Here is a 26,055-nt window from a genome sequence, read left to right on the forward strand (position 1 = left end):
TTAAAATTTTTCATGAATTACAAAGAGTGGTGGGAGGGTTTTAAACAAGGTAAGAGTAATTTCTTTAATTTTCAGGTTGAATGAGAAGCTGCTGCTTGACAAAATGGGGAATGTCTTGCACATCCTCTTCAAATGAAGGTTTCTGACTGGGTAAGATTTGTAGTGTATAGTAAAATGTGTTTAACCCCTATTTTCTTCTAGGCTTTCCTTTGACACAGTCCCTTAATATCAAGGGAAGCCATAAGTACTAAGCAGCAGATATTCCAGCATATGCTATCCAGTGTTTCCTGATCTGGATGTGTGCTGCTTGCTGGCACATTTCCTATTCAAGAATCTTCTGTTCCTGGCAGATACAAAACTGTTTCGTGTCTGAGGTCGACAAGACTGTGATGTTTTGAAACAATGTGTTGTGGTTACTGTGGAGTGTGCTGGGGAGGTGCCGCAGAGAAGCCCAGAAGGGCAGTGACACTGAAGTCATTCTTCGGCTCTCAGCAGCGAGTGACCTGATGCTGCTGCTTGCACCTGCTCTGGGAGGGAGTTGGGTATTGTGCAAGCTGGGATTTCCCTCCTAGGCAGTGAATCTTGGCTTACCAGGTGATGTATTTACCTGTACAAATCAAAGAGCTCCCTTTCAGATTCTGGGTGCTTTCAGGCAGGGTAATTGAGGATAATACTGTCATGATACCCCGCTGAAATCACAATGGCATTTGTACAGGCAAATGGAATGGTAATAAAACCTCATGGGATCTTGATTTTACACAGACTGGAACATGTATTATTTCTTTTTCTGCATCTTTGATTATTACAGGTCCATTTTATAAAGTACTTCAGCATCTATTTAAACTTCCCAATATGTTTCTGAGCCTATGCATTCTTAGGAGGTCAATTTCTATTTTAGTGTTGGTTATACTTCAGTTGCTCTGAAAGTAGTCAAATGGAACCCGCCTAATCAGAGGCAGAGGCATGTTCACAAACTGTTTCAAGTACTTAGACTTTTTACCTGCTGCCTGTAGACTCCCAGAAAGTAATTCCTGACTTTGTAATACACAGTTAACTGTAATTTGGAAGTAACATATAGAGATTTTCATAAAAACAGAAGCTACTTAATTGAAAATCTCATTATAACTGCATGTACTTTTTAAAAAACATTTGAGACAAGTTTGTGCTTAGCCAAGGTTGAGCCTAAATCTGAAACTGCAATACAGTCATGTTGCCTTAGTGTAATGTGCCAGCTTGTTGCTGAGATGACAGCTTGCTTTTTTAAGCCTAGGAGTGGGAAACCTGTGATTTTGCTCTGCTTGGCAGAGCTCCTGCAGGCATCTGTGCAGCAACAGGTAATGGGCAACAGCACTGCCCCTCTGGTAGGCAAATGCTCTTGCACCTCCAGTAGTCTTTGGAATTTTTTTAACAGTAAAATTTTGAAAATGTTTTAACAAAATTAATTTTTAACAAAAACTTTGTAGTTTGCCTTGGTAGTAGGCCTGTGTATAGAGTAAAGCTGTACCTTTCTTTAATACGAGAGGATTCCACATTGCTGCAGATTTGTTGTGTGCTCTGGATGGCTCTTTTTGCACCATATATAGAAGTAGATAATCACTGTTAGAATTATTTTCAGAGTTTGATTTATAACACTCTTGTTAAGATTAATTTGCTTAAATTCAGTTATTTATAGCCAAATCTGTTCAGAAATAACTGACCAAAATAAACACATTCTTAAGGGATTACTAGGTCAATTGTATCTCTGTCCAAGAGGCACTTTTAAAGAGTTAAGAATTTTATTTCAAGGCCATGTTTTTGTTTACTGGCTTCTGTTGAAAATAGCAGCTTTAAATGGAGATGGGGCTGTAAAGATGGAAAACTAACGGACATTGGTCCCTAAGCTACAGTTGTACAGCAATTATCAAAAATATAATTTTTGATAAACAAAAATTATACTTCAGGTAGAGAAGGGGGTTCCACCAAAAGCAGCCCAGATTGATGGAGGTAACTACGCTATTACAGAAAACCAAGATTAAACACAGCATCTTAACTTTTATATCCTTTCAACACTTAAGGTTCTTAATCTTTTCAAGCATGGATTGTGTGATGTATTGATGTGCTGTCTTTGGTTCCTGTGTTTAAGACATTAACGTGGTTTTCATGTACTGTCTACACTGAGGTGAAATATTCACAAATCAGTCTGTGGTCTCTGACAAGTGTGTGTATCTTAAAATTGTGTGGAGCATGTAAGATCTTGAGTATCACTGAAATTCACATATCTGATGGATGATTCTTTTTCTGCTGTGGGTGCTACAGGTTGACATCTCTCTCTCTTAGCTTTTCCTGAACTAAAGTAATCCAAGTATCTCCACAGAAGAAAAAATGGCCTTCATGTAGAAGATAATATCGCAAGATTGGAAAAAGAAAAAAATGGTGTAACTGGCAAAGACTTCAAGAGCAATGATGCTAGTGTGCTGACATCTTGAAACTTGTGGTTAAACAAGTTAAAATAGTGTGAAAATTTAAAATTTCAGTATAGTCCATAATGGATTAAAATTTGTAAAAATATTTCGATTTTGTATCAGAATAAAGTGTATATTTGTCAAATGACTTACAATCTAAAATGCGTTGGCATCACCTTTTTTTAGTGCTGTGCAGAACACTTAAGTGGTCTAGAATTATTGCAACACATTTTCTTACAGGATCATCTTTCCAACTTGGGACTGCAAGCCGAAACCCCTTGGTTCAGGCCATCTTTTCAGCTTTATTCTTAACAGTTTTAAGTTGGGATGTTTTGATCAAGAAGCAAATGGTCTCTGTGTGGCAGCTTGTCACTGCATGAGGTCAGCAGTCACTCAGAGTTGGGAGCACACCCTGTACCTCAGTAATAATACTAATAAAATGAAGGTTAAAGTTTGCAATCTGATGTTTTTATATATATCAGTAATGTGGATTTTCTTAATGATATTAAGGGGTTTGACGTGAAGAACACTGGTTTAAACTGAATTCAAGTTGTCACAGACCAAGTTAATTTAGGCTGATTCTTCACCTGATGAAATTCAAACAAGGCTGCTGTGTTAACTGCAGGTTTTTTGTTGTTGCACTTTCGTTTTTGTAATGGGAGAAGTATTATCTTTTGGACAAATCAATGGTACAAATACAGCAGTCCCTGCAAAGACTGTAAGGATGCTGTTTGCCTTTGGCTTTCACATTAGTGAACAAATTAAGGAACAAATGGAAGTGCAAGGCAGGAGTTTACTGAGATGTCTATTTTATAGCAAATTTGTAATTAAAAGTATTTATAGAGCAGCTGTAGAGAGAATTTTCTCTGACAGATATTTGATAGCGTAGTAATGGCAAGGGGAACCCAGGAGTGTTTTAGGTGCTCTGTACTTTGCCATCAGCCCCTGCCTGTGTTTAAGAGTTCCTGTGTATCAGTGTTGACTGTTCAGGGCCATGGGTCTGCTTTCTCCTTGATGCCTATGCTATAAAATTGCCATCTTCAAATATGAATTAGTCGTCTTGCTTTAAGTGGCAGCAGTGTCTTGCATTCCCCCAGTGCCCACCCATGATATGGACCATCAGTGGTAAGAAAAAAATCACTTCAGATCAAGCATGACTTAGAACTTCTTGCACAGGGATGAAGATGGTTTTTAATGTTCAGATCAACATGTCTTACAAATTATGCATTTTCTGTATTGAAAAAATACATAACAATCAGGCGCAGTAAGTCCTTTGGGTAGTAAAGAAAACCATGCTATTTATTTGCCCATTTTTTATTTTATAAATCATAATTTAAACTCCACAAGCTTTTCAATTCACTGAGCAGAGTTTCCAAACAGGGCAGGTGGATGTAGTTTTCCATAAGCACCAAAGTAACAGCAGGGACAGGTGATGCTCATTCATTGAAGTCAGAGGCACAGTAGTGTATTTCTAGGAGAATTGCTCAAAAGCCTACAGAAATTTTAGCTGGAAAAAGGCACAATGCTGGCAATGCTTTAACAGATTTTAAATGCCTTTGGAGAAAAGGCATGAATTCTCATTAATTTAAATAGTGTTCAAGGAGGAAAACAAAAATGTGAGCTTAGCATAGACTTGAAACTGTGTTACACAGTCTTTCCAAAGGTTAAAATGAAGCTGAATGAAGCATTAGTAGTGCTGACACTGCTGTGTGATTGATAATTATGCTACAGGAAGACTTAGCCTTGGAAAACAAGCAAGGATTTCTCTCCTGTGTATGAAGTAGAGTTTAAAAAGTTTAATGAGCTGATAAAGCAAAATCAAACACTGAGTGTCAACTTTTATACTAAATTAATATATTAAATATAAAGCAAATATAAATGTGTAAGAAAAATGGGGAACACTATTGGATATTTATAAAAAATATAAGAAGCCATCCTGGTTGTCTTGCAAGAAATTATATTCAGAAGGCTAAAATCATATATATATATATATATATATATATATATCAAATCTATGAATATAACAATAGATAGGAACAGTATATAAATATGGCATATTTAAATATTTACATATATATGGAAACTAGTCAAAGTGGTGCTATAGGAAGGAAATGTCTGTTATAAAGTCAGATTAAAAATTTTCTATATGCCCATCTGCATTTGACTAATTTTCAACTTTCATCTTCCATAAACTAATTAACAACTTTAAAATTATCATTGCATAGACTTACTTGACAAATATTACTTAATTCTGTATTCCACCTCACAGTAAAAACGATCATGATAATAATACAAAACTAGTAACTCAGCGAACAGGAGCCAGCTGTACTGCCCTTCAAAGCTTAGTCCCTGACTGCCTGCTCTTAGGAACAAGAAAGACATTGCCATCTCTAGTTTGCTGCAGTGAATATTCACTAGGAGAGTAAGGCTTTCCGTCTTCATCACGCAGCATGCTGAAGACCTCGAGGTACAAGGTGGTTAATTGCTTTTTCATTTGATAAAGGCTTCTGTCATGCTCTCCTTTTTCCTTAAGCAATTTCTCTTTCTCATCTTTTAGGTTACTCAAATCATGCTCCAGTTCTACTATATTTTCCAGTTTTCTTTTACGGCAATTTTGAGCAGCCACTTTGTTCTTGCCTCTCCTGCGTATATCTCGAATAAGTGTAAGCTGGGCTTCATTGAACTGCTCCTTAGACATCATTTCACTGAAGTCCGCAACAGGGAGATTGATGATTTTTTCAACAGGAAAAGGGATCTGCAGAGCTCTTGCTCTTTGCTCATCTCTCGTGAGATGAGCATCAAGGCGGCCTGGAGGTTTATCTTTTGTGAAGGGAGCTTTGGGTTGGCCGGGAGCAGGAGGGGGTTCTTTCTTTGGTGTGGCTGTACGTGGCAAACTTGGTGTTTGAGTGCTTGGCCCTAAGGAAGAAAGCACTTGATCCTGGAGGTGCAAAGAGTACACACCAGCACTGTTCTGCAGCCTACTTCCAGGAGCACTGTCCGTGTCTTCCATGTCAGAATCGCTGCAACCCAGAGTCTTATCTGCACAGGCAGATGATTGCACAGAGTGTTCCGGCGATGCTACGCTGGAACTTGCATTCAGTGAAATACCAGAGTCAGAATCGGTACCTTCTGCTCTGGTCCCTGAGCGGTTGCCATTAAAAGCTTTACACAGTGCAAAGTCAGAAAGATCAATAGGTTCACTTAGAATCTCTGCCAGAGATTGACTGATAGTGTTCGTTGCTGCTGCATCACCGTTCACCTTTGTATCAATAAATGTACTGTAAAAATCCTCACAGAAATCAGAGTTTGAAGGGGATGTGTCATTTAAAGAGTTCACACTCAGCTGGCTGGTGTCTTCTGGTGGCAAAATGCCCGAGAAGGTGCCCTCCATACCATCCAGGAAATCTGGACTGCAGTCTTTTTTCAGCATGGGTAATGAGCTGCAGTAACTGTAGCTGTTGTGCATCTCAGCTGGCTTTGGTTCTGGGCTCGTGACTGTGCTCACCTCAGCCAGATTATCATTTTCAATGTTCAGGCACTAGATGGGGAATGCAAGGGAAAAGTTGAGCAACATGTGTCCAATTCATAAAATCATTTTCTACAATCCAAAAGCATTAAATAGCAATCAACATTGACATAAAGGGGTTTAATAACACTGTTGTAGTCCAGATGACTACAGCACCCTTGTGCTATGAAGAGGCAGTCAAGGAAGATGACAGATACCAAAGCAAAAACAGAACATAACTTGTTCTGGACAAAGCATTTTAGAGTAAGAGATCAGAGCCTCTCAAGCTCAAAGCAGGATGCTGAAGACACCCACTCCATTCCAATGTGGTATGGAAACTGCATGGAGCCCTCCTGTTCTGGTAATGGCTAGTGGGGATCCTGGAGCTGCCAGGTCTGAACTTCTTACAAGCACCACTGCTAGGAATGCATGAGTACAGAAAGGTAAAATTCCTAAATAAGACTTAACGAGCATGTACAGCAAACAGTGACTTCTAGCACTATTACTTTCATCTCAGTTCCTCAAAACCAAAATTCTTCTAGGATTTACTGAATGAAGGAGCTTTCAGCACAGAGCAATGTAATTCTTGGTGAAGTAAGAAGAGTGGAGCTGGGCAAACACATCAGTTCAGCTGGCTAACACCAGTGTGAGCATCAGACTGCTCCACTGATAGGTTTTCACTGGCTACATGAACATCTTTCCAACAAGGTGGCAGTTGCTTAACTAAAGCTGAAATATGCAGACCTGCTGTCCCCCAGGAATTACTTAACTAGAGGTTGTTCATGGCTTAAAGTAAGATTTTCAATGTCAGAGCTCTGGTTTTCCATTTCTCTAAACATAATTTGTAAAAGGCCCTCATTTATTTACCTTTTTTTTCAAGAAAATTATTCAATTACTATTCAGAATTACTGTAATAGATTATTTTGGATTGGTTTCTTAATGCATTATCACCATCACTGCTGCCTCTTCACAGATAACTGCCTTTGTTACTTATGTGAGGCCTTTAAGCCTAACACAGTAATCAGGTTAGAAAACTAGAAGAATATAAAAAATAGACAAAGGCAAGATGGAGAGCGGCAGGAAAAAATTCAGCTCCTGCAAATTTTCACTTTAGTTTTTTGAAATATGATTCAGATTTATGGGCACTCCACCAAGCAATCATCTCTTGTATTAATAGCATAAAGTAGAGCAGCAGCATGCTGGAAAGCATGATGACATTCTACAGTAATATATTTGAAAATAAATGTATTCAATTTTATTATCAAATAGAAGGAAAACAAATATAAGCATAGGATTAAAAAAACCTACATATTCTCTGTATTAACAAAGTAACTTTTTGTTCCATTGAAATATCCAGTTCATGTACATTACACAAGTTGTTCTTACTGAATGTATACGAACAGCATTCATATAAATATACCTGACTCTTTTGTGTGACTAAATATATATTCTATTATTAGCTTTAAAAAACCTTTTCCTTAGATAAAAGTTAATCATATTCACACAACTGGACAAAAAGTTAATCACATTCACACAACTGGACACTGCCAAAAAGCCCCCGACATTTACAGTAACACTTGTGAAAACAATTCCTGTTGTAGATCCATGGCTCAGAATTGTCCATTTTTGAACAGCTGAATCATGCGGTATCAAACTGCACACAGAGGCAAACAGTGACTTACTAAACATGAGGAAGTTCTGACTGAGAAATGTTTCATTAAGGCTTATCCACAAACAACTTGTTTTATTCTTTCTACGTGTTTTTCAATATACTCTTTTTGAAAAAAAATTAAAGCTTCTATTGAGTTATAAACACCCTACCGGTGTAGAAACAAGTAATAATGGCCATTTGTTCAGATGCTATTGTACTGCCTTCTCCAAAATGCTATAGTCATCCAAAAAATATCATGCTTTGTTTTTCAGGTGCTTGTCATACTAACCTGTAACTCTGGAAGGGACAATAATTCTTCCCAAACTTGCTCTATGTTCTGCATATTCTCTGCATCAGTGGGTTGTACTAGATCAGGAGATTCAGGTGGCTGAATTTGATCAGAGGAAACAAAGGGTGGGTTGCTATTGACCTGAGCAGGAGCCACTGACTGAAATGCAGCTGAAGAAGCCTGAAGGGTTTAAACAAATAATTAAAAAGCCGAACAAAACAATGACAACTAAAAAACCCACTCAAAAAAACAGATGTGCATCTTCTAAAGCAAAAACCTAGTTTTTGGAGTTCTACCATTTCTGCAGAACAAACCGATTTTTCTTAAGGAAAGCAGTTTTTTAATACAATGGAATATTATAAAAACAGGCTCAGGTCTACTCACTGCTTTATGCCAGCTGGAGCCAGCTTGAGAAGAAAACTCAGATCATAAATTAGTCTTATGCTGAAGACAAATCTTATAGAAGACATGAGACTGACCCCATGGAAAACCACCCATGAAACCACTGAACTGTGCATTTTACCTCATGCTCATCTATAAACGGGAATGCTTCTGCCAAGAGCTGCATGCAGTCATCAAAGGACAAGGCCTCTGCTTCTTGTTTTGAAGGCTCTGTGGTCTAAATAGGAAAGTTATGAAAAAAGGTTACTGCATCTTTGAGTACAAGAAGATCATCCAATACAGCAACACATGCAAATTCATTTTAGGCAGCCACTAGTATTATGCTTCCTGTGAATGGAAAGGGTTAAACACACTCAAACCACTGGAGTTTACCTGTGAGAAAGCAACGGGTGGCTCAGGATTTTCTGACTGAATGCACTGAGCTGGCTGCACAGGAACAAATTCACCTGTCTCTTCATCTAACTCCAGCTGAGCCAGCAAGGCTTCCTCCTGCTCTTTTTGGAGCTGCTCTTGTCTTTCCTTTTCAAGTTTCTTCTGCTTCTCAAGTTCATACTCCTTCTGCCGCTGCCTGGAATCAAAAACTTCACGTCTTGCCCCAAGGTCTATATCTTGCCTCCAAAGGATGTCAATCAAGTTCATGTCCTGCAACAGAAATGCTTTTTTTAAGCAAGTTCCTCCCAGGCAGAACTGGTTTAGAACAACAGCAAAGCGTTAAATCTCTATGTCAAATGGGTAGACTTATATAACTGAAGCTTATTCTCTTAATCCTACAAAATTACCAAAATAAAACATGGCTCTATATGACCTTTTTGAAGTGTGTGATCTGATGGTTTGGTTTCTGTGGCTCACACACAGGCTCGCAGAAACCAAGAATTTATTACAATTGGTAAGGCAATACAGAGGATAAATATATTATTCTTTTTTGACTTGTTTCCTAGAAAACATAAAGATACAGAATGAATTTGTCACAAAGTAATTTTTAGGAGAAAAGAGAGAAATTGACCATGAGAGAATATGACCATGTAAATTTTTTTTCACATGTTCTTGTAAAACTGAAAAAGCTGCCTAAAAACATGATGGAGGCTTCCTGAAGTAACCATAATAGCCATACTGGAAAATGTATTTTGGATTAGTAATGTTCCATTCTGGTATTAATCTTAAAGATCAGCAGAACAGAGCTTCAGAGCTGCAAGAGCATCTGATTTCAAACACACCAAGTGATATAACATCACTAGCACTAAAGAAAATTATTAAGACTATTAGTAAAACATTGTAATTTAAAGCTTAGTCTGTGCTGATGTCCTAAATGTGGCTGGTTTGGAGCACCTGAGTATAAACAGTGGTTGCAGGGTCTCAAATAGTGTTAATGTGTCGGCCCCTGGCTCATCACAGAGTCCAAACGGAATTCTGCTATTTAGGAAAGAACAATTGCTTAATACTATTTGCTACGGCTACAATTACTTTTAATTTATTGCATTGAGGTTTTTTATTGCAGGGAGGGGGGAAGGGCAAGGGGCTTAGTGAATTCTTTTGGTTTAGTTTTTTACTGTTCAAATCATCAGTATTCTTAGGGCTGAAGTCTAGAGTATTTTCTTCTATGAAGAAAACACTCTAACACTCAAAATGTATCCATTTGTATGCCTGCGATAGAGAATTTTAATACTTGCCAGCCATGTTTCTCAGATGGGTATTTGCCAACCATTTAGCTGGTGCCTGGAAGTTTTTGATATTACATCATGTTTCATTATGCTTAAAATCACCCTTTAGGGCAGCATGTGAAACTAATGTTCAGCGTTGGGCATCCTCATCAGATTAACACTCTACAAGTAATACACCAAACACTGCATTTCACCTAAACAGAACCTTCCTGATTCATTCAGCAGCTCTACACCCAAGATAGAATTTTTTTGCCATCATATCAAATTAAAACATTCTCTTCTCTCTGAAGGTTATTTTCAAATGGAGAAGCAAAGTAACCTGAATGCCAGCTCATGCGGCCATTCAAAATGATCACGTCTGTACAACAGTTATGGCAAAAAGCTTTAGGCCAAGTCCACATCTGAACAAACCAATTCAGTGTCCTCATTCCACGTGGCATGAACGACTTCTACTAATGACTAAAAAAATATATTTTCACTAAAATTTGGTAATTATGTAAAATATCTTTGTGTAACACAATGCAGGCACTTCCAAATCTAAAACATATTTAATATACCTTGCTGGGAGAGACCAAACTCAGCTTTAATAGCCAGCAATGAAGAAGCTGAAATTATTACCATGGCTGCCCAAGACAATGTTTGGTCTTTCCAGATTGGCAGGGTAAAATGAACTAATTAAGTTCTGCAGCAATTGGAGATACTGCAATATGGTATAGCTTCATTAAGGGCCAGTAGTTTACCAGCTGCTCAGTGCCTCCTTCTGCAGCAGATCCAAAAGTGTTTCCTAGTCTCTGAGCATTTGCAATATGTTCTAGATAAAACTGCAGGATCTGGATTTTAGGGCTCACTTCTGAATTATTCATTTACAAAGCACCATTAAAAATGTGACTCAAAAGATTTTTTTGTGCATGTGTGTGTACAACATACAAAAATATCAGAACTGTTGCTCTGTTTCAGGTTAAATAATGAAAAAAAAAAGTTTTTCTTTCTGTAGCTACAGAAGGCAAAACACATTTTCTTTAAGAAGAGAATCCATGCAGCCTTAGTACAAAAAGGTAAGACCCAGCTATTACCTCTTTCAGCCATTCTAATGGCAACATTCATTATCAAAGTAAGTAACTTTGGGTGCTGCCTCCTTTGTGGGATGAGATGCCTCCAAAGACACCAGTTGACCAAAGAAAATGCTGTGGCTGTACACCACTGCCTGTCTGTGTGTGCAGCAGTCAGTTCAGGATTCTTTTCTGAATGAATATGCTTGCATAGTTATCAAGATAGTCAGGATCTTAAGCTGTTGTTTGACAAATATGACAGCACTGATTGGCTCCTGTCATCATTTTTCAAGGGACCATATTTAGGTCAGTGTCTTATCTCTAGCAGAGAGTTGAGCTTTGCCAAACAGTGTCATGCTCTACTCTGGAGGGCACTGCTTGTCAGGAGCACTTTAAAATTTTATTTAGTTGTGCTAGTGACACTTAAAACCAAAAGGATGGGTTGTTTTGTTTTTGTTACCATGTAACTGGAAAAGAGCTTTCCTATTTTCAGTTTGAAAAGTTGTACATAAATACAGCAATATTAGTCTTTGAATAACAATTCAACTAATTACTATTAACATAAATGTGCTACATGGAGGAAGTGTTCATCTGGTCAATATGCTGATATGTAGTACCTAACAGCACACTGACTTAAATATTAACCTGCTACTTAATACTTATCTAAAATTTTAACCAATGCTTTTAGTAATACTTCCCTTTTCAAGAAAAAAAAAAGTATTCTGGTTATTAGTCCAAAGCCTCAGGTTAAAGTTAAGGGAGTCAACATTGACAAGTGATTCACTAAGGAATGAATCACAACCACAAGCACGCGGTAATGGCAAAGAACTCTTAAAAAAACCCTCACAGTCTAAAGCAAACATTTTGCAATTTTGTTCTTTTAGCCTCCCCACAGTCTTCCTCTTTATTTTCCTGCCTTGCTGAACACCAGCACACACATACACAGAGGTGCCCACACAGGCAGGCATTCTACCTTAGGTTCTCCACTAAAGCAATTTTCCCCTTCTACTGTTAAAGTATCCCAGAAGTAACCATGTACTCCATGCCTGGAGTGTTAAAACTAGAGCTATTAAAATGTGTTCTCTCCTGTGCAAGAGCGACCAGCTGATTTTTAGATGCCTCAACATGACCTGCTGGTTTCAAAAAGACTCATTTGGAAGGACAAATGAGCACAGACTGGCATCCAAACTGGAACACGTGCACCAAGAGTCCTGTGAAAGATTCACCTGACCCAGAGCTGGCTGCTGCCCTTCAGAGCCAGGCTGACCACTTCCCAATATCAGACACATCCACTGCAAAGGCACAGCCTCATGTGACAGCCTCCACAAGCACCCACTTGTTCTTCCCTCCATTGTGCAACTCCTTGGATTGCATCAGAGGAAATGATGGGCTTGGCAGAGAGCTCAGCCTGTGCCCAGGAGGGAGTGCAGCCGGTGCTTCCCCCGCGCCTGGAGCTCAGCTCTTCCCCTCCCAACACCAACGCCTTGGCCAAGGGCAAATGCACTATGGGATTCAATTTGTGTATTACTGATCCAATATTTCTAACTGGAGAAAATGGCATGGGTTTAAGACTTTTCCCAAGCAGACAAACAGTGATTTGATTTTGGTTGATTTTGGTTTGATTTTCTTTGCAATTTTGAAGACAGAGAATCAACTTCTCTCAACAGAAGACATGTTTGCTTTCCCATGATCCATGTAAGCAGGAGCTGCCTTGTACCAATGGTTTTTCTGTTCATTTAGAGATATGCTCTTCCAACCACATTGATAGCTTAGTTTGGACATATAAAGGCACTTTTAATAAGATAAACATAAATGTTAAACAATTCACATTAAGCCACCATCTGGCCCCCAATGGAAATTTTCATGTTTTAGATTTACATATCAGCATTTGCCATCTGGGCAGAATCTGTTATACATTTTATGAGAAAATCTCTGACTACATTGTAAAGTTTGACAATTAACTCTTATTGCTCCTAAGCAAACATTTGCAGAAGGGTAAACAAAGGAAAGAGACCCTGTTTTCATGTTACTTTCACAAACTGACTTCTGCGCTTTAAACAAAATGCTAATCTTTTGTTTCATCCCTGTCTGGTTTATCTGACTGGTTTTGGTGTTGTTTGGAATATGAGCCATTTACAGGTAGCCTTACTAGAATGGAAACATCCAGCAGCCCAAGTGTAAGCAGAGAAACACCTTAGCACCTTTAACCCACTGTAAGTTATCTCCTGGATCCAGAGCACATTGTGATGTTGGTGCATTTACTTCTCAAGTGATGCCTTTTGCATCATAAATTGAGATAACCGGAACAAAATCTCCCACCAGACAGATCTGCTTTCCTTTCCCATGATCTGTTAGCAACTAACCCCACGAAGACAGATGATTTCCCATGCCAGCAGGAGTCAAGAGAAGAGCAGCAGAATCAATGGCTAATGCATCCAGCAGGGAGCTCAGGTCGGCACTGCACCAGGAGCAGGGAAGAATTCCTACAGCTTACCCACAGAAAGAAACAGGACTAAGTATCCCTGACTTCTTATGTTTTCCAGAAAGAGAAGGGAATGAAGAAAAAAGCACCTTACATTTCTGATTTAATAAAAAAAAAACATGTTGGAAGTGAGACAGGCTCAAGGACCTCAGACACTTCAAGGCAAGAATGAAAAGGAGGCCAACAATAAGGCAAGTACATGAGGAGCTGGCAGCATCTTCTCAGTTAAGAAAAGCTCAGTGGAAGCAACAGCTGAAGGTTTTCACCTCATTATCCTCTGGAGGAACTGATTTTGTTCAAGTAGTTTTCAAGAATTATTTATAAATAATTTAATGTTTTCAGATGATCTCTGGACTCTCCATAACTACCGTTTTGTTTTCTAAATATTTTTCAAGGTAAGTTAATTACAGAAGAAAATTCTGGACACATAAGCCTTATGCTTGGGGCACAGCAGCAGGAGCAATACTCTCATCATTGGCTCAATCTCATAATCAATAGTTAGAAAGATATATCTGTGTCCTTTTCCCACCACATCTGGTCTGCTTTGAAGTGACCATTTACAGTACAACAGATCAGGGGATTCCTGCTCAGTGCTGCAGATCTTTCTGCAGAAGACTCTTCCACGATCTCAGACACTCCAGAAGCAGCTGTGCTTTTCTAAATTGTTTAATCAATATATATTTGAGATAGTGGGTTTAAAATAGTAGTTTAGTAGGAGTTTAATACAGATTGCTGGTTGCCAGAGGCTGAATGGGATCTGGACTGATCCCACCTCAACGTACTTAAAAAAAAATTAAAATATATATATATAAATCCCAAATCCATTGTCTCCTTTGAACAGCTTACAGAAAACAAAATCTTAAGTTTGACATTGGTACATATTTTCTTTGTCCAGTACCTAATTTTTCCAAAGTTATCCTCCTCTAGTACTGAGGACCAGATCTATCATGCATTTTATCTGCTCCAAATTATCTTATTTCTGCCTTAGACCTTATTCTTTTCCTTATGACTAACACAGTAAACTGATAACAATGCATTTTCTTGAATAAACTGAATGATGCTCATATTTACAAGTGCTACCATGGCTGCTCAGAAAAAGCTAAAAATGGCCATGGTTGTCATCCCACTTCTTCAAACTTAGTCCTAAATCTCTTGACATCCCAGAGTGCTTTCTGAATCATCTGTATCTACAGCAATGAGCCATACATGTTTTCAGAACTTTGCTGTTTTAATTAAATAGGTTCTGTTTTTCCCTTTCAGTCTTGATTTTATAGTGTTAACCCAATTTTCACTTTTCTACTGTATATCTGGTAAGTAGTGTTGCAGTCCCTTACACTCCAATTCTGAATCATTCATTCAGCTTAACGGAGTTGACTTGCTATTTCTTTATCTTGCATCAGCAGCATTACAAAATTAAGTCAATATGCACAAAAAGTTAATATGTATTCAAGTTACAATCTATTACACAAGTTGCATAATGAACTTGGGAGGCTGGCAAAAATACAGGATTGTTTACCAAGAGTGGGTCAGTACGTCTATTTGATTTTGTTTGATACATCAAAAAAATTCTGTTGTGCTGCCCCAGCAAGTAAAGTGAGCAATTCTGCTGTGGCTGATTTTGAAGCTGTTGTCTAATGTCCATGTACTGCACCACATAACTCCATTCTGAAAGGTATTCAAACAGCAGCCATCTCAGACCAGCTTTTCCTGAAACAAAATATGGCTTTAATGCCTTTATTTGTGTTTGGAGGGTTTTTTCTTCCCAAGTTAATACAGCATCATAATGAAACAGGCATTTATTGAATTTTGTCATTTATACACCACCACCAACCCAACAAAACCCTATATGTAAAAAAATAATGTGAAAAAAATATTGCTGATCTTTTAACCACAGGAATACATAAGCCTTTGCATCCCACTTTAATTTAACAGGTAACTGTTTTTCCAATACTGTAGGTTCAATATAGAAAATATTATCTTTTAAGCTATTCTGCTACACCCAGCCAAACATGTACTCTGCAGACATTGCCACAGGATACTCACTAGTTTATACACAAGAGGATTTGTTTATAATAATGGCTCAGTCATCTGGGAAACATGATCCAGTCAAATTATAGCACATTATTTTATCCAATCAAACAAAAAAAAAATCAGGAAGCAAAATGAACACAGAAACAGAGTAAAGAACCTAAAAATCTGCAAATAACATTAGGTTGTATAAATCTTGGGTTATAACCTATTAGCCACTATTTGATTTCAACACCTTTTGGAAAAGCATGTTTCAAACCAAACATGAAAACTGTGTGTTTGTTTGAGGGTCCATATATTCTCCAGGATTGTATCTTTCTTGTACCACACGTTTTCACTGCATTGGCATCTTAGTTTAAAATCCCCATTTCCAGCTGTCGTTCTGCTGATGGCCGGGCAAGTTACAGGGACAGCACCAGCTGGGTCACTACAGCTGCAGCACGGCTGGATGTGGACACTGCACACTCTGACACTACCGGAGCACGTCTTGTCAACTTCCACCCTGCTCATCTCACAAGCAACTTGCTTTGAAATTGTTGTTTGTGGACCAAACTACAGTGGCAAGCAACTGGAGTGCCTGGGTGAGTTAGAAAGCAATGAGGCTCACCCAGTGTCCTGCCAGCACATAACCAGCAGCCCTCTTTCAGAAACAGACAGCTACTGTGGCTGCATCAAGGAAATTCCACACAAACACCTCATCAGGCAGGAGCATTATCTTAAGACTAAAAGCTTAAGAATAGGGTTATATTGCAGGGAACAGTGTTTGCTCCAGATGTGCCTACATCTGGCAGAGTATATAGGTACACAGTTCCCTCTGCACAGTCTGTGGGGCACAGGTGTTAAACAGTGAGCCAGTCCTGCAATTAACGTGCCCTTTTCACATACATAATCCATATAGACAGCACTGGGAATTCAGTCAGTGCACAATTCTTGCAGGGTGTTTTTTTTGTTTTTTTGGGGTTTTTTTTGAGTGTTCAACCTCCAATACACTTTTTGATTAGTTTCTGCAAGGGGAAAAGAAACCAAACCCAGAAAATGGGCCAAAAATACATTACTATTCAACTGCTCACCACTGGGCAGTACAGAATCATAACAGATTTGAGAAAGGGATACCCAGAAGGGCACATTTTTGCTTTGCTGGCAATATCTTTCCAAAAGAGTAATTCTTGGTTAAATGGCACTATGAACTTAAGTTGACACTGCGAACAGCCTTCACTAGTGACATACTTCAGTCAGTAAGAATACCATTCAACTGTGCACTGTTGGCCAAGAACACTCTGCCTAAATTTACTCAAAGCATCATAGAAATCATTATTTAATTTGCATGAAAAGAGTTCATATAGCTTTTCCTTCTTCTCTAACCACACCAAGATATACGAGTTATCCTTCATTTCTTAAGCACTCGTAATCCACACATTTATCTGCAAAAAGCAAGCCTCTAGAAATCATCAGCCCCCAAAAGCACTTTCACATCAAGGTCCTGCAAAGTTAAACAACTAATTCAGAAAGCTCAAAAAGGGCCAACAAGTCAGGCGTCTGCATGTCAATCTATCATTTCTGTCACAATGACAGCTTTTGCTTAGAAAAGGTAAACCCACCGAGGAAGTGAACAATAACAGGGTAGAAAACTAAAGCTTTGTCTATGTGGCGCATTCCAACCCTCACTTTTCAATTTATAAATTCTGAAAGCAAAAGGATCTTCCAAAGCATAAACCAGAGCAGGTAAATGGTTTTATACCTCTTGCCAAAATAATGCTCAATGTCTTCCAAAGAGCAACAAAACTGCAAAACTCAACTGTCCTTCTATCCAAATCAAGAGCCTCCACCACCCGCCCCTCTCCTTGGGGCTTTTTCCATGTCTGTCCCCTTGGAGTATACAGGAGACTCATAGCCCGTTTTATCAAAAACTCTCATCCCAAGCTTCATTTTGAATTTAAGATAATTCTGTGGGTCTGACCTTAGTGACAGTTTCAGAATAATCTGAAGCACTCCATTCACAGTTTTGTTATTTAAGTGGCTTCCATTCTTAACTTCGCCAACAAAAAGAAACTTGGAGAGATGAAAGAGGTCAGAGATGTATGCACCAGCTGTCAGCTGAGCTAAGACTCCCAAGTGTGGTCAGTGCAGACTGGACTCCTGAAGTGGTTGATGATAAAGGATTACAAATCAAGACAGAAAACATTCCATGGTACTATAACATTTCACTGAGTCACAACAATTCATACTAGCTGAAGAATTAACCTGATAACATTCTAGTTTGAATACTAAAACCAAAATAGAAAGCACAATATCAGAAGTCACTGTGATGGAATTCTCCATGTTACACAGCTATAAGGCACATTAATACAATGTGCATTTCCATAGCCAAATAATTAAATTTAAATAACTTGGAAGACAAGCTGTCAGAAATACTGATTTAGATTCAAATATAAGTTCTGGTTTTCATATTATGTTTTTTACTAGCACCATTTTTGTTACTAACTTACTTTTATTTTCATCCTTTGGCATCTTAAATCCTACGTGTTTCAAAAGTTTATGCATGTTTGTTTGATTTCTTTTACAAATATCAGCGGGACAATCTTCCAGAAATTCCTCAGTTGACACAGATCTCGAGACCCATCTACAGCAGAAACAAAGCCAAGTGTGAATATAATTGTGTGTCATACGCAAGAAAACATGTCCATGCATCTCATGTCAAGTAATTCACAATAGATTGCACCAGGGTCTACAGTACACTTGTACCAAGAACATGTATTATCTGCAATGGCGCAGACATGTCAGTGACTCCCCCGTGACAGTGGTGAAGTCAAGCATTAGTGTCACAAAATGGGGCAGAACACCCCTACTGACAGGTCTTGGATGACCTCTGCTGCTACAGTCTCCGTGTTCTCCTTCCAGCCACGAAGCATCCGAAAATCTTACCCTTCTGAGCTGAGCTGCAGCAGCCTTCAGAGCCACCCATTCATCCCAGCCATCCTCTCTTGCCCATTGTTCTGCTACCCAGCTGATTGTGGAACGCGTCATCTGGTCACATAACTGCCCACAATCCAACTGGAAATACCCTGATTTAGAACGAAATTCTGTCTAGCAAACAGCTCCTGAAGGCAGAAAGCAGCAATGATGAAGTGCCCCTGCCCAGGTGGCTGGCTGCAGAGCAGACATTGAAACTGGCCCTCTCACACGGGAGCAGGCAGCATTCCCAGGGGCACACCTGCACCAGCCACATGCTGCCTTGGAATTCTGAATGGGGATCCCCCTATGGGGAGCCCAGGCAGCACAGGAAGCTTTCCACTCCAATTACAGAAATAAGTAGGAGGATACTCATTTTACCACAAGGTTTCAAACAAACAACAAAAAAAACCCCACAATATTTTTATCATAGCTCTTTACAGCAAAATGGTGGCAATGACCTGAGCAGGAAGCAAATCAAAGTCACAGCAACTTTTCACATAACTCAGCTGTTGAAGTCACTGCTTTAACATTTCATAGGTATTAATTTTCAAACATGGCAAATAGACACACCCTTAATCATAAAAAAACCTCCTCTTATAGGCACACTATCAACCAAGCTCCTTCTGAGTCAATTACCCAAGAATACAAACTTTGTTTCGCAAGCTGTCTCCAGGAGCAGAATTCTTGTTATACTTACAAGAGACAGCATGTAAAATCAATACAGCAAACAGCAATAAAACTTTGAAACTGCAAGACAGAAAGGGGGGCGGGGGGGGGATGGAGGGAAAAGCTGATATCTGTACATTTCATAGCAATACAGAAGATACTTCCTTAAAAGGTTTTAAAGAGATGGTTTCAAACTGATCTTACATAACTCTGTTGCTGCAACTCCAATCATGAAGGAACTTTCTTTCCCTTTCTCTTCTCTTTTTTAACTAGATTGGTAATAACACAGCAGAAGTTAGGCTAAAATTCTAACTGCAAGACACGTACAAGGTTGAGTGGTTTCAACTCCCCCAGTACTGCAACAGCATCCACAACTAAGACACAGCTTATGAAATGGTTTCGTTTTAGTTTACATTTAAAGCCAGAAAATATCAATTATCATTTACAGTACCTTCCAAGTAACTTTGCTAAATCAACACTCTTTCATATCCCTTCTTCCCATTATAAAAACTGCAGCAAATCAGGCAAAAATCAGAAATCTGAACAGACATAACAAAAATTTTCAACTGTATCTGTAGTGCATAAATTGCAGCCACATAAGTATTATTTTAAAGCTAAAACCTTTCTACTAGAGCTGTGCCAATTAGTACTTATGTTAGGGTTTAGTAATATACTACTGAGCAGCAGTTATACTCTGCTGGTAGGACAATGCTAACTTAACTTTGAATTATTAACACTCTTATTATTCCTAATAGCTTTCCAAGATCTCCAGAACATCATGTTAAAACATCTAAGTATTTTAAAGCGAATTTTAAAGTAAATATTAGCATATAAATTAAGAGGCAAATACAAAGCCAATGTATTGACATGTAACATTGGAAAATCAATGTGTCACTGAAAGAAAACAGAAAATACTTCACCAAGAATTCAAAATGGCAAAAGACCGAAAACAGAAGATCCTTCATAAGATAAAGACACATGCCCCTCCCCAAATCAAATAATTAAACACTTTTATCTGTACTAGAGGTTGTCACAGATTGCTTGGCTACCCAAATTAATATTTAATTAAATATATGGTGCCAAATTAATACTTAATTTAAATGTATGGTTCTGAGACACTTGGCTTCCATTTGAAATGGCCACTGTGGGCATACATATGTTCAAAGTCAAACTAAAGGAATATTAAAACAAGATAATATAATGGGGAATCTATTTTTAAATTTCCATATTTTAAAGAATAGTAAAGAAAAATTAAGAAATATGTATCTAGAAATCACAGATATAGAAAAATAGGTGTTGGTCTGATTGTTTTACTACTGTGCTGCACAGAGCAGTAACATGGCTCTTTACTTTAGAAAAGCTTAAGTGCTATAAGATAATTAAATTCTTGCTACTGCTAGTTAATACGTGACTGTCACTAGCTTTGCTTTTCCCATACAGAAAGCAGTTACTGGGTAGGAAAGCTGAAAGTACACAATGCCTATCATGAACTGAATGCATTTACCAGTATCTGTTCCAGATAAGCCTTCCACTGTTTTCAGCAGTTTTATGCACCACAGATTGCACTGCCACCTTCAGTTCTTGCCACTGGTTTAATTGTTTACCTTAATGAAACAAATATGCCATAAAAGAACTGCAGTTGAGCAACCCTGAGCAGCATTGTGGCTCACTGTATATCAGACATCCTTGGATAACACAAATTCAAAGTCATGACTGCCAGCTCCTTCTCCATGACTTCTCATTGGTCATATTGAAAGACTTGCAGATGTAGCAAATGAAGTGTTTTCAAAACCAATTAAATCAGTTTATTGCTGAGAAAGGACTAAGCCGACCAAGGTGCCATATTCTTTCTCCTTCACCTAAAGTGGCATTCTGTGGCACAAAGTACAACTTTGGTATAATATACTGGATCAGAAAACTGAACAGACTTCAAACCCTTTCAAGTTTTCTAGGAATGTGCTACATTAAAATAATAGGTTACTCAGGGTTGAAATGAGATGGAGGCCAAAGCAAACTTTAACCAGGTGATTAACCCAGAGACTTTGCAGGACTTCTTGCTGGCTGTAACTCAATCAGCAAGGGATTAATATTTAATTGATGCCAATGGGTTACTGCCTGAACTTGTACTGTACTGGCTTCAGCCAAGACAATCATTGGAAATACATCACACTTGCACAAATTGGCTTAAATTTAGTGAATGGTTTAATAATTTTAAAGCTTATATTTATAATTGCAAAGAGAAAAAAAACCTAAATAAGCAGTGCTCAAGATACAAAAATCAAACTAATTTCTTCTTCACAATGAGTCACACACCAAGTGTTACAAGTATGGGTACATGTGGCATCATTTACTGGCATCTTCTTCTGGACTTTCCGTATTTTCTCCTTCTCCCTCAAGTTCACCTTTCTCTGAGCCTGCAATTGACTTATCATTCTCCTTATGAAGTCTACTGCATTCCAAAAACTTTCAGTGACAAACTCCAACAGCTTTTGCTATTTTGAGTTTTCTTAATTCTACTGAAGGAACAAATACAACAAAATTTTACAACTATGTATGAAAAACTCTAGAAAGGAATAGCATGAATTGATTTTACTCAAAACAAATACTTCGCTTGGGTCCTTCCACTTCTAGTGTTCCTCAACATCACCTTACAAAGCCCAGCATACTCCGCAAAGGTTTTTGACATTGTTTTAACAAAATAAGTATGTTCAAGATACTATTGCTACATTAACTTCAGTCAGGATCACGAAAGTAGCAGTACCAATCAAACAGATATTTTTCTATTTTGCAAATTTAAGAACTACAGAAAGTAAAAGAAATCAAACCGGTATTCAGGTGCAACAATAGATACAATAATAATTTCCTTGTCTTTCAGGGTTATACATAACCCACAGGATTCAGGATGAGTCTTACAGCATCTCTATTTTTTCAATTAAAAAAGAATAAAGTAAGAGACGGAAAGCAAAAATTTATTCTTGCCCATGAACATTAGTGGGAAGTGAACACAAACCTTCCTAACCACCCACACAGCCCTATAAAAACACCTCAGCTTCTTTAAATCACACAAGAACAGCCAGCTGCCTTCTGCTTACAATGAATGCTCTTTTTTTATTCCAGTTTGGTCTCTTCAAACATTTCCCAATAAACTTTTAAAGCCAATCTCTTCTTCAACTTTGAGTGTAAAAATTAATTTCTTCAAGTCAGGTTTTCTGAGACAATGAACTTGCACTTCCTCCAGTTTCCAATACAACTGTTAATTTCTTGGCACATTTTAAAGATCTGCTATAGAACAGGATTCATATAATGGATATTTACTACACTAATAACAATAATATCCAATTAGCTGTTCTCCTTAATGGATTGACAAGATCAACTCCTGCTGGGCAACATTCATTTCAGCCAAACATGCTGCACTGCATTATAGCTAACACTGGCTTAACTGAAACATATTATTTCATGAGTTTTGAAGGAAAGAAAGCTCTACCAATACAGCTCAATAGCAAGGTGAGCACAGAACTACTAGAAATGTCAAAATAAATGCATTTTTACTTAAAAAAGTGCTTGTGATACTCTCTCATGTACTTCCTCCAAACTTGTCCTACATTTTAGTAGATAACAATATATTCAGAAATGTGGGGATTTTTGGATTTCATGCACAGAGATACAAGAATAGATGTATCTACAGATACATTGATCTTATTCAATAATGTTATTAAATCTCATTATCAAGAAACTAAATAAGAAAAAGCATCTCAACAACCCAAAAAGCAAAGACTTGCTGCCAGTCCTGAGTGGGTTACTTGCTCAGCTTTCCCACAGAATCTACCCTCATGTGGAAATGAAAGGCTATAAAAAAGAGAATAAAAATAAACCCATTCACTTGACAAATTAATGCAGCGGGTCAAGAAAAAGTATGTGTAATTCCTCATTAAAGCCCTCTATACTGAAGAGATCACACTAATTAAGCTGGAGACTCTTCAGGACAGCTTTCTAGGTAGAAAAAACCTAACAGATACACTTGCATGCACACTCAGTTATTTATCCACTTGGTTTTGCTAGTTGTTGCAATTAGGCTTACTTCCAATCTAGTTCAACCCACAGCTTCATTGTGTTGGAAAGGGAATTCTTTTTGCCCTCTTGTTGTGAGGTTCAAAATTTAATAACTAAGTGGCTTGTTGAGCTTTTTTTACAAGGTAACAGGAAACTGTTCCAATAATTCACATTTACTGAAGAGAAAAGCTACTAAGTCCTGCCTTCTCAAGTGTGATTTGAAACATCCAGACTGCTTGTTCCACTGCAAGCTTTTTTTCTTGGATGGTTTAAGGTCCATGTGGGCAACATTCCATTTCACCTCTGTGCACGTAAGTGCATCCTCTTTCCAGGCAGAAAGGTACAACAAGGAAATACTTTTTACAGGAATACTGCGGGCAATAGTTCTGCTAACACCCCCAGAAGTACATAGCTGAAAGTGGAGGTTTTATATTCTGGTTAAGGAGTTTGAGCAACCTCTACACACTCACCTTCACTGCTATGACTACTGCTGCCAGGCACACAGACACTCAGAACACCCTTCCCGTCTGCCAGCTTGCAAAATCTGAGGGGCTAAATGCAGATTGTGTCCCCCCCTTGTTCATTGGGAGTGAACATTTTATGGTACAGGGTATGTGAATTTTCCATTTAATGAATACACTTAGGGCTATATATGTCAAAGATGACGATAAGTTGCTATCTAAAAAACACACTCCCTTTTCAAGCTAGGTCTGCAAGAGAAGCAATCAGCTGCTGCTGAGCTCAGATAGGAAAAGTGCAACAGGTGGCTTAGAGAGAAGGTTTGACAAAGCAGGCAAATGAGTAACAAAAGCGAGGTTTCTGGAAGAGAAGTCACAGTGGATATCGGTGAAGAAGTTACAGAATCATATACGCAGGAATTGGTCTGTTAAGAGTACTTCAGGAATGCCACTGAAAGTGCCTGGATAATACAGGCAAAACCAAATTCACAGGGTGCTTACGTAGCACCGGCCGAGACAGTGATTTCTGTTGTAGTATTTGCCAACAAACTGAAGAGGCAAGGTGGAGGTCATGGCTGTGCTACCCAGGGCTAGAAAAACAGACGGGCCCAGCAGAGTTACGAGCAGCCAAAGACTCGAAAGGAACTACCCAATGAACAGAAAAAGGTACATCCAATACTGCTGAAGTCATAGTACCTGTAAGAAGTACCCACTTATATATCCTAAAGCATGGACAACCTTAGAAGAAACTCTACTGCACAGCATATGCATACCAACACATACTAGAAGAGCATGAGAACACTTGAGTCATAAGTTTGAAGCAAGAAAAAAATTAAAGCAGCTCCAGAACAATTTTTAAGTATTACTTCTTTAAACCTAACATTTTGTTGATATGTTTCTACTCAAACGCCCAAGAAAAGCACAATTATATAAAATTATAATGGAGTTCAATTATGCTTTCAGTTATTCACGCAGCTCTTGTGCAACTAGTTTGAAACACAACAGTACTGAACTCCCCCCGGCTTCGAGAGAAGAGGCTCCACAGTACGTGAGTACAAACCACAAACACCCCTGAGCCCCGGGACATTCGCCCTGGCAGAGGCCACTCCGGCTCCGGCTGCCCAGTGCCCAAAGCCCGGCGGGGGTTTCCAGCAGGCGGGGGTGCCGGGACAGCCGGCCCGGGCTGATCCGGACCCGAAGGCGGGCCCGGAGCCGCGCAGGGCCAGCGCTGGCTGTGCGGCAGCGTCAAGCGGCGGTAACTCACCCGAGTGCGAAGCGGGAGCGCTCGGGCCCGCCGGGGCAGCGACTCGAGGCTGTACCCGGCTCGGGCAGCCCCTCCGGCCCCGGCGCCTCCCCAGCCGCTCCCTCGGGGGAGGCTCCGGCCCCCGGCGCTGCCCGGCCCTCCCCGCGCTCCCGAGGCTGCGGGCGGCGGCTGCGGGCAGCCCTCGCTGACCCCGGCCCGGCCCGGCCCCGCGGGCAGCGCGGCCCCGCCCCTACCGTGACTCAGCACGTTCGGGGGGCGGGCCGGCCCCACGTGCTCCGCGGCTCGTGACGGCCGCCCCGCCCCTCCCCTCGCCGCCCGGGTCCGCCCGCGGCCGCGGCGCCGCTCTCACCTGCGCGGCGGCGGCCGCCTCCATCGCCGTGGCGGGGCCGGCACGGCGCGGCGGCTGCGGCCCCGGCACCGCCCGCCGGCCCGGCACCGCCCGCCGCTTCTCTCGGCACTGTTTGGGGACGGGGCCGCGCCGGGACGGCGGCCGCCCCCGCGCTCCGCCCCGGCCCGGCTGCGCAGCCACTCAGCGCCCGCGGGACCCGCGGAGGTGGCGGCTTTCCCGGCAGCGGCGCCGGCCGTGCCGGGCATCTTCGTCCGCGGCCCCGTGCCCGAGCCGTGGGCCCGGGCCCCTGGGCAGCCCCTGTTGGGGTGTCGGTGAGGGGGGGGCGGCCCTGCTCCGGGCGAGGCTGTGAGCTCGGCGCTGGAGCCGGGAGCGCTGCCGCAGCCCGGCGGGCAGCGCGGAGGCGCGGCGGAGCCCCGGAACCCGCCCCGGGTGCGCCGGCCACCGCTGCCGGGCGGGGGTCCCGAGCGAGCCATCAAACCAGCCGAAAGACAGGGAGGGAGATTCGGGACTGATGCGCACCAGGTGTTTGCAGTTGGTAGCTCTGGGTGAGGTTCTCCTCGGAGCGGCAGTGGTACCAGTCCTAATACCATTTTTCAACCTTTTCCGGCTATTTAATATGCAACACACATTAAAGCAGCACATCACAGCCCCCAGCACATCCACTTCTCAGGAGTAACTAAGTACATGCCAGGGTGTGCCTAAAAGTAAGGGAAGATGCTTTAGAGCAGACAGGCCATAGGCTGGCATCCTTACACGTGTCAGAGTTACCAAATTATTGCATTGTCTTATCTTAAAGCACCTGTCATATGGT

At 40.2% G+C, this 26,055-nt stretch overlaps 2 protein-coding genes across 10 annotated transcripts in view; one reads left to right on the top strand and one right to left on the bottom strand.

The window, feature by feature from the left end:
• HNRNPA3 (heterogeneous nuclear ribonucleoprotein A3) overlaps positions 1 to 9,092 on the top strand; it is a 23,209-nt gene extending 14,117 nt beyond the window's left edge. The window contains exons 13-14 of one of the 6 annotated variants that reach the window (XR_012056998.1): positions 76 to 150; positions 7,870 to 9,092. The gene's annotated coding sequence lies outside the window, so the exon portion shown is untranslated. Of the gene's footprint in view, positions 1 to 75; positions 2,604 to 2,681; positions 2,901 to 7,869 lie in introns of those variants that run through there. The other 5 variants (XR_012056999.1, XR_005980931.2, XR_003961321.4 and 2 more) reach the window with 5 other exon arrangements.
• NFE2L2 (NFE2 like bZIP transcription factor 2) lies at positions 3,600 to 25,352 on the bottom strand. Of its 4 annotated transcripts, none has more exons than XM_002199397.7 (6): positions 24,896 to 25,035; positions 17,992 to 18,125; positions 8,661 to 8,930; positions 8,410 to 8,505; positions 7,887 to 8,066; positions 3,600 to 5,979 (listed from the first exon to the last, which is right to left on the bottom strand). In XM_002199397.7, exons 2-6 carry the CDS (start codon positions 18,001 to 18,003, stop codon positions 4,777 to 4,779), a joined length of 1,761 nt encoding a protein of 586 aa, XP_002199433.2. In that variant the 5' UTR covers positions 18,004 to 18,125; positions 24,896 to 25,035; the 3' UTR covers positions 3,600 to 4,776. The 4 variants fall into 4 exon arrangements, with proteins under 4 accessions (XP_002199433.2, XP_072788401.1, XP_072788400.1 ...); XM_072932300.1 differs by lacking the exon at positions 24,896 to 25,035 and adding an exon at positions 17,463 to 17,641; XM_072932299.1 differs by lacking the exons at positions 17,992 to 18,125; positions 24,896 to 25,035 and adding an exon at positions 25,245 to 25,352.
• Between the last annotated feature and the right edge of the window lie 703 nt (positions 25,353 to 26,055).

Source organism: Taeniopygia guttata, chromosome 7, assembly GCF_048771995.1.
Source record: "Taeniopygia guttata chromosome 7, bTaeGut7.mat, whole genome shotgun sequence".
In the NCBI taxonomy this organism is placed as follows: Eukaryota; Metazoa; Chordata; class Aves; order Passeriformes; family Estrildidae; genus Taeniopygia; species Taeniopygia guttata.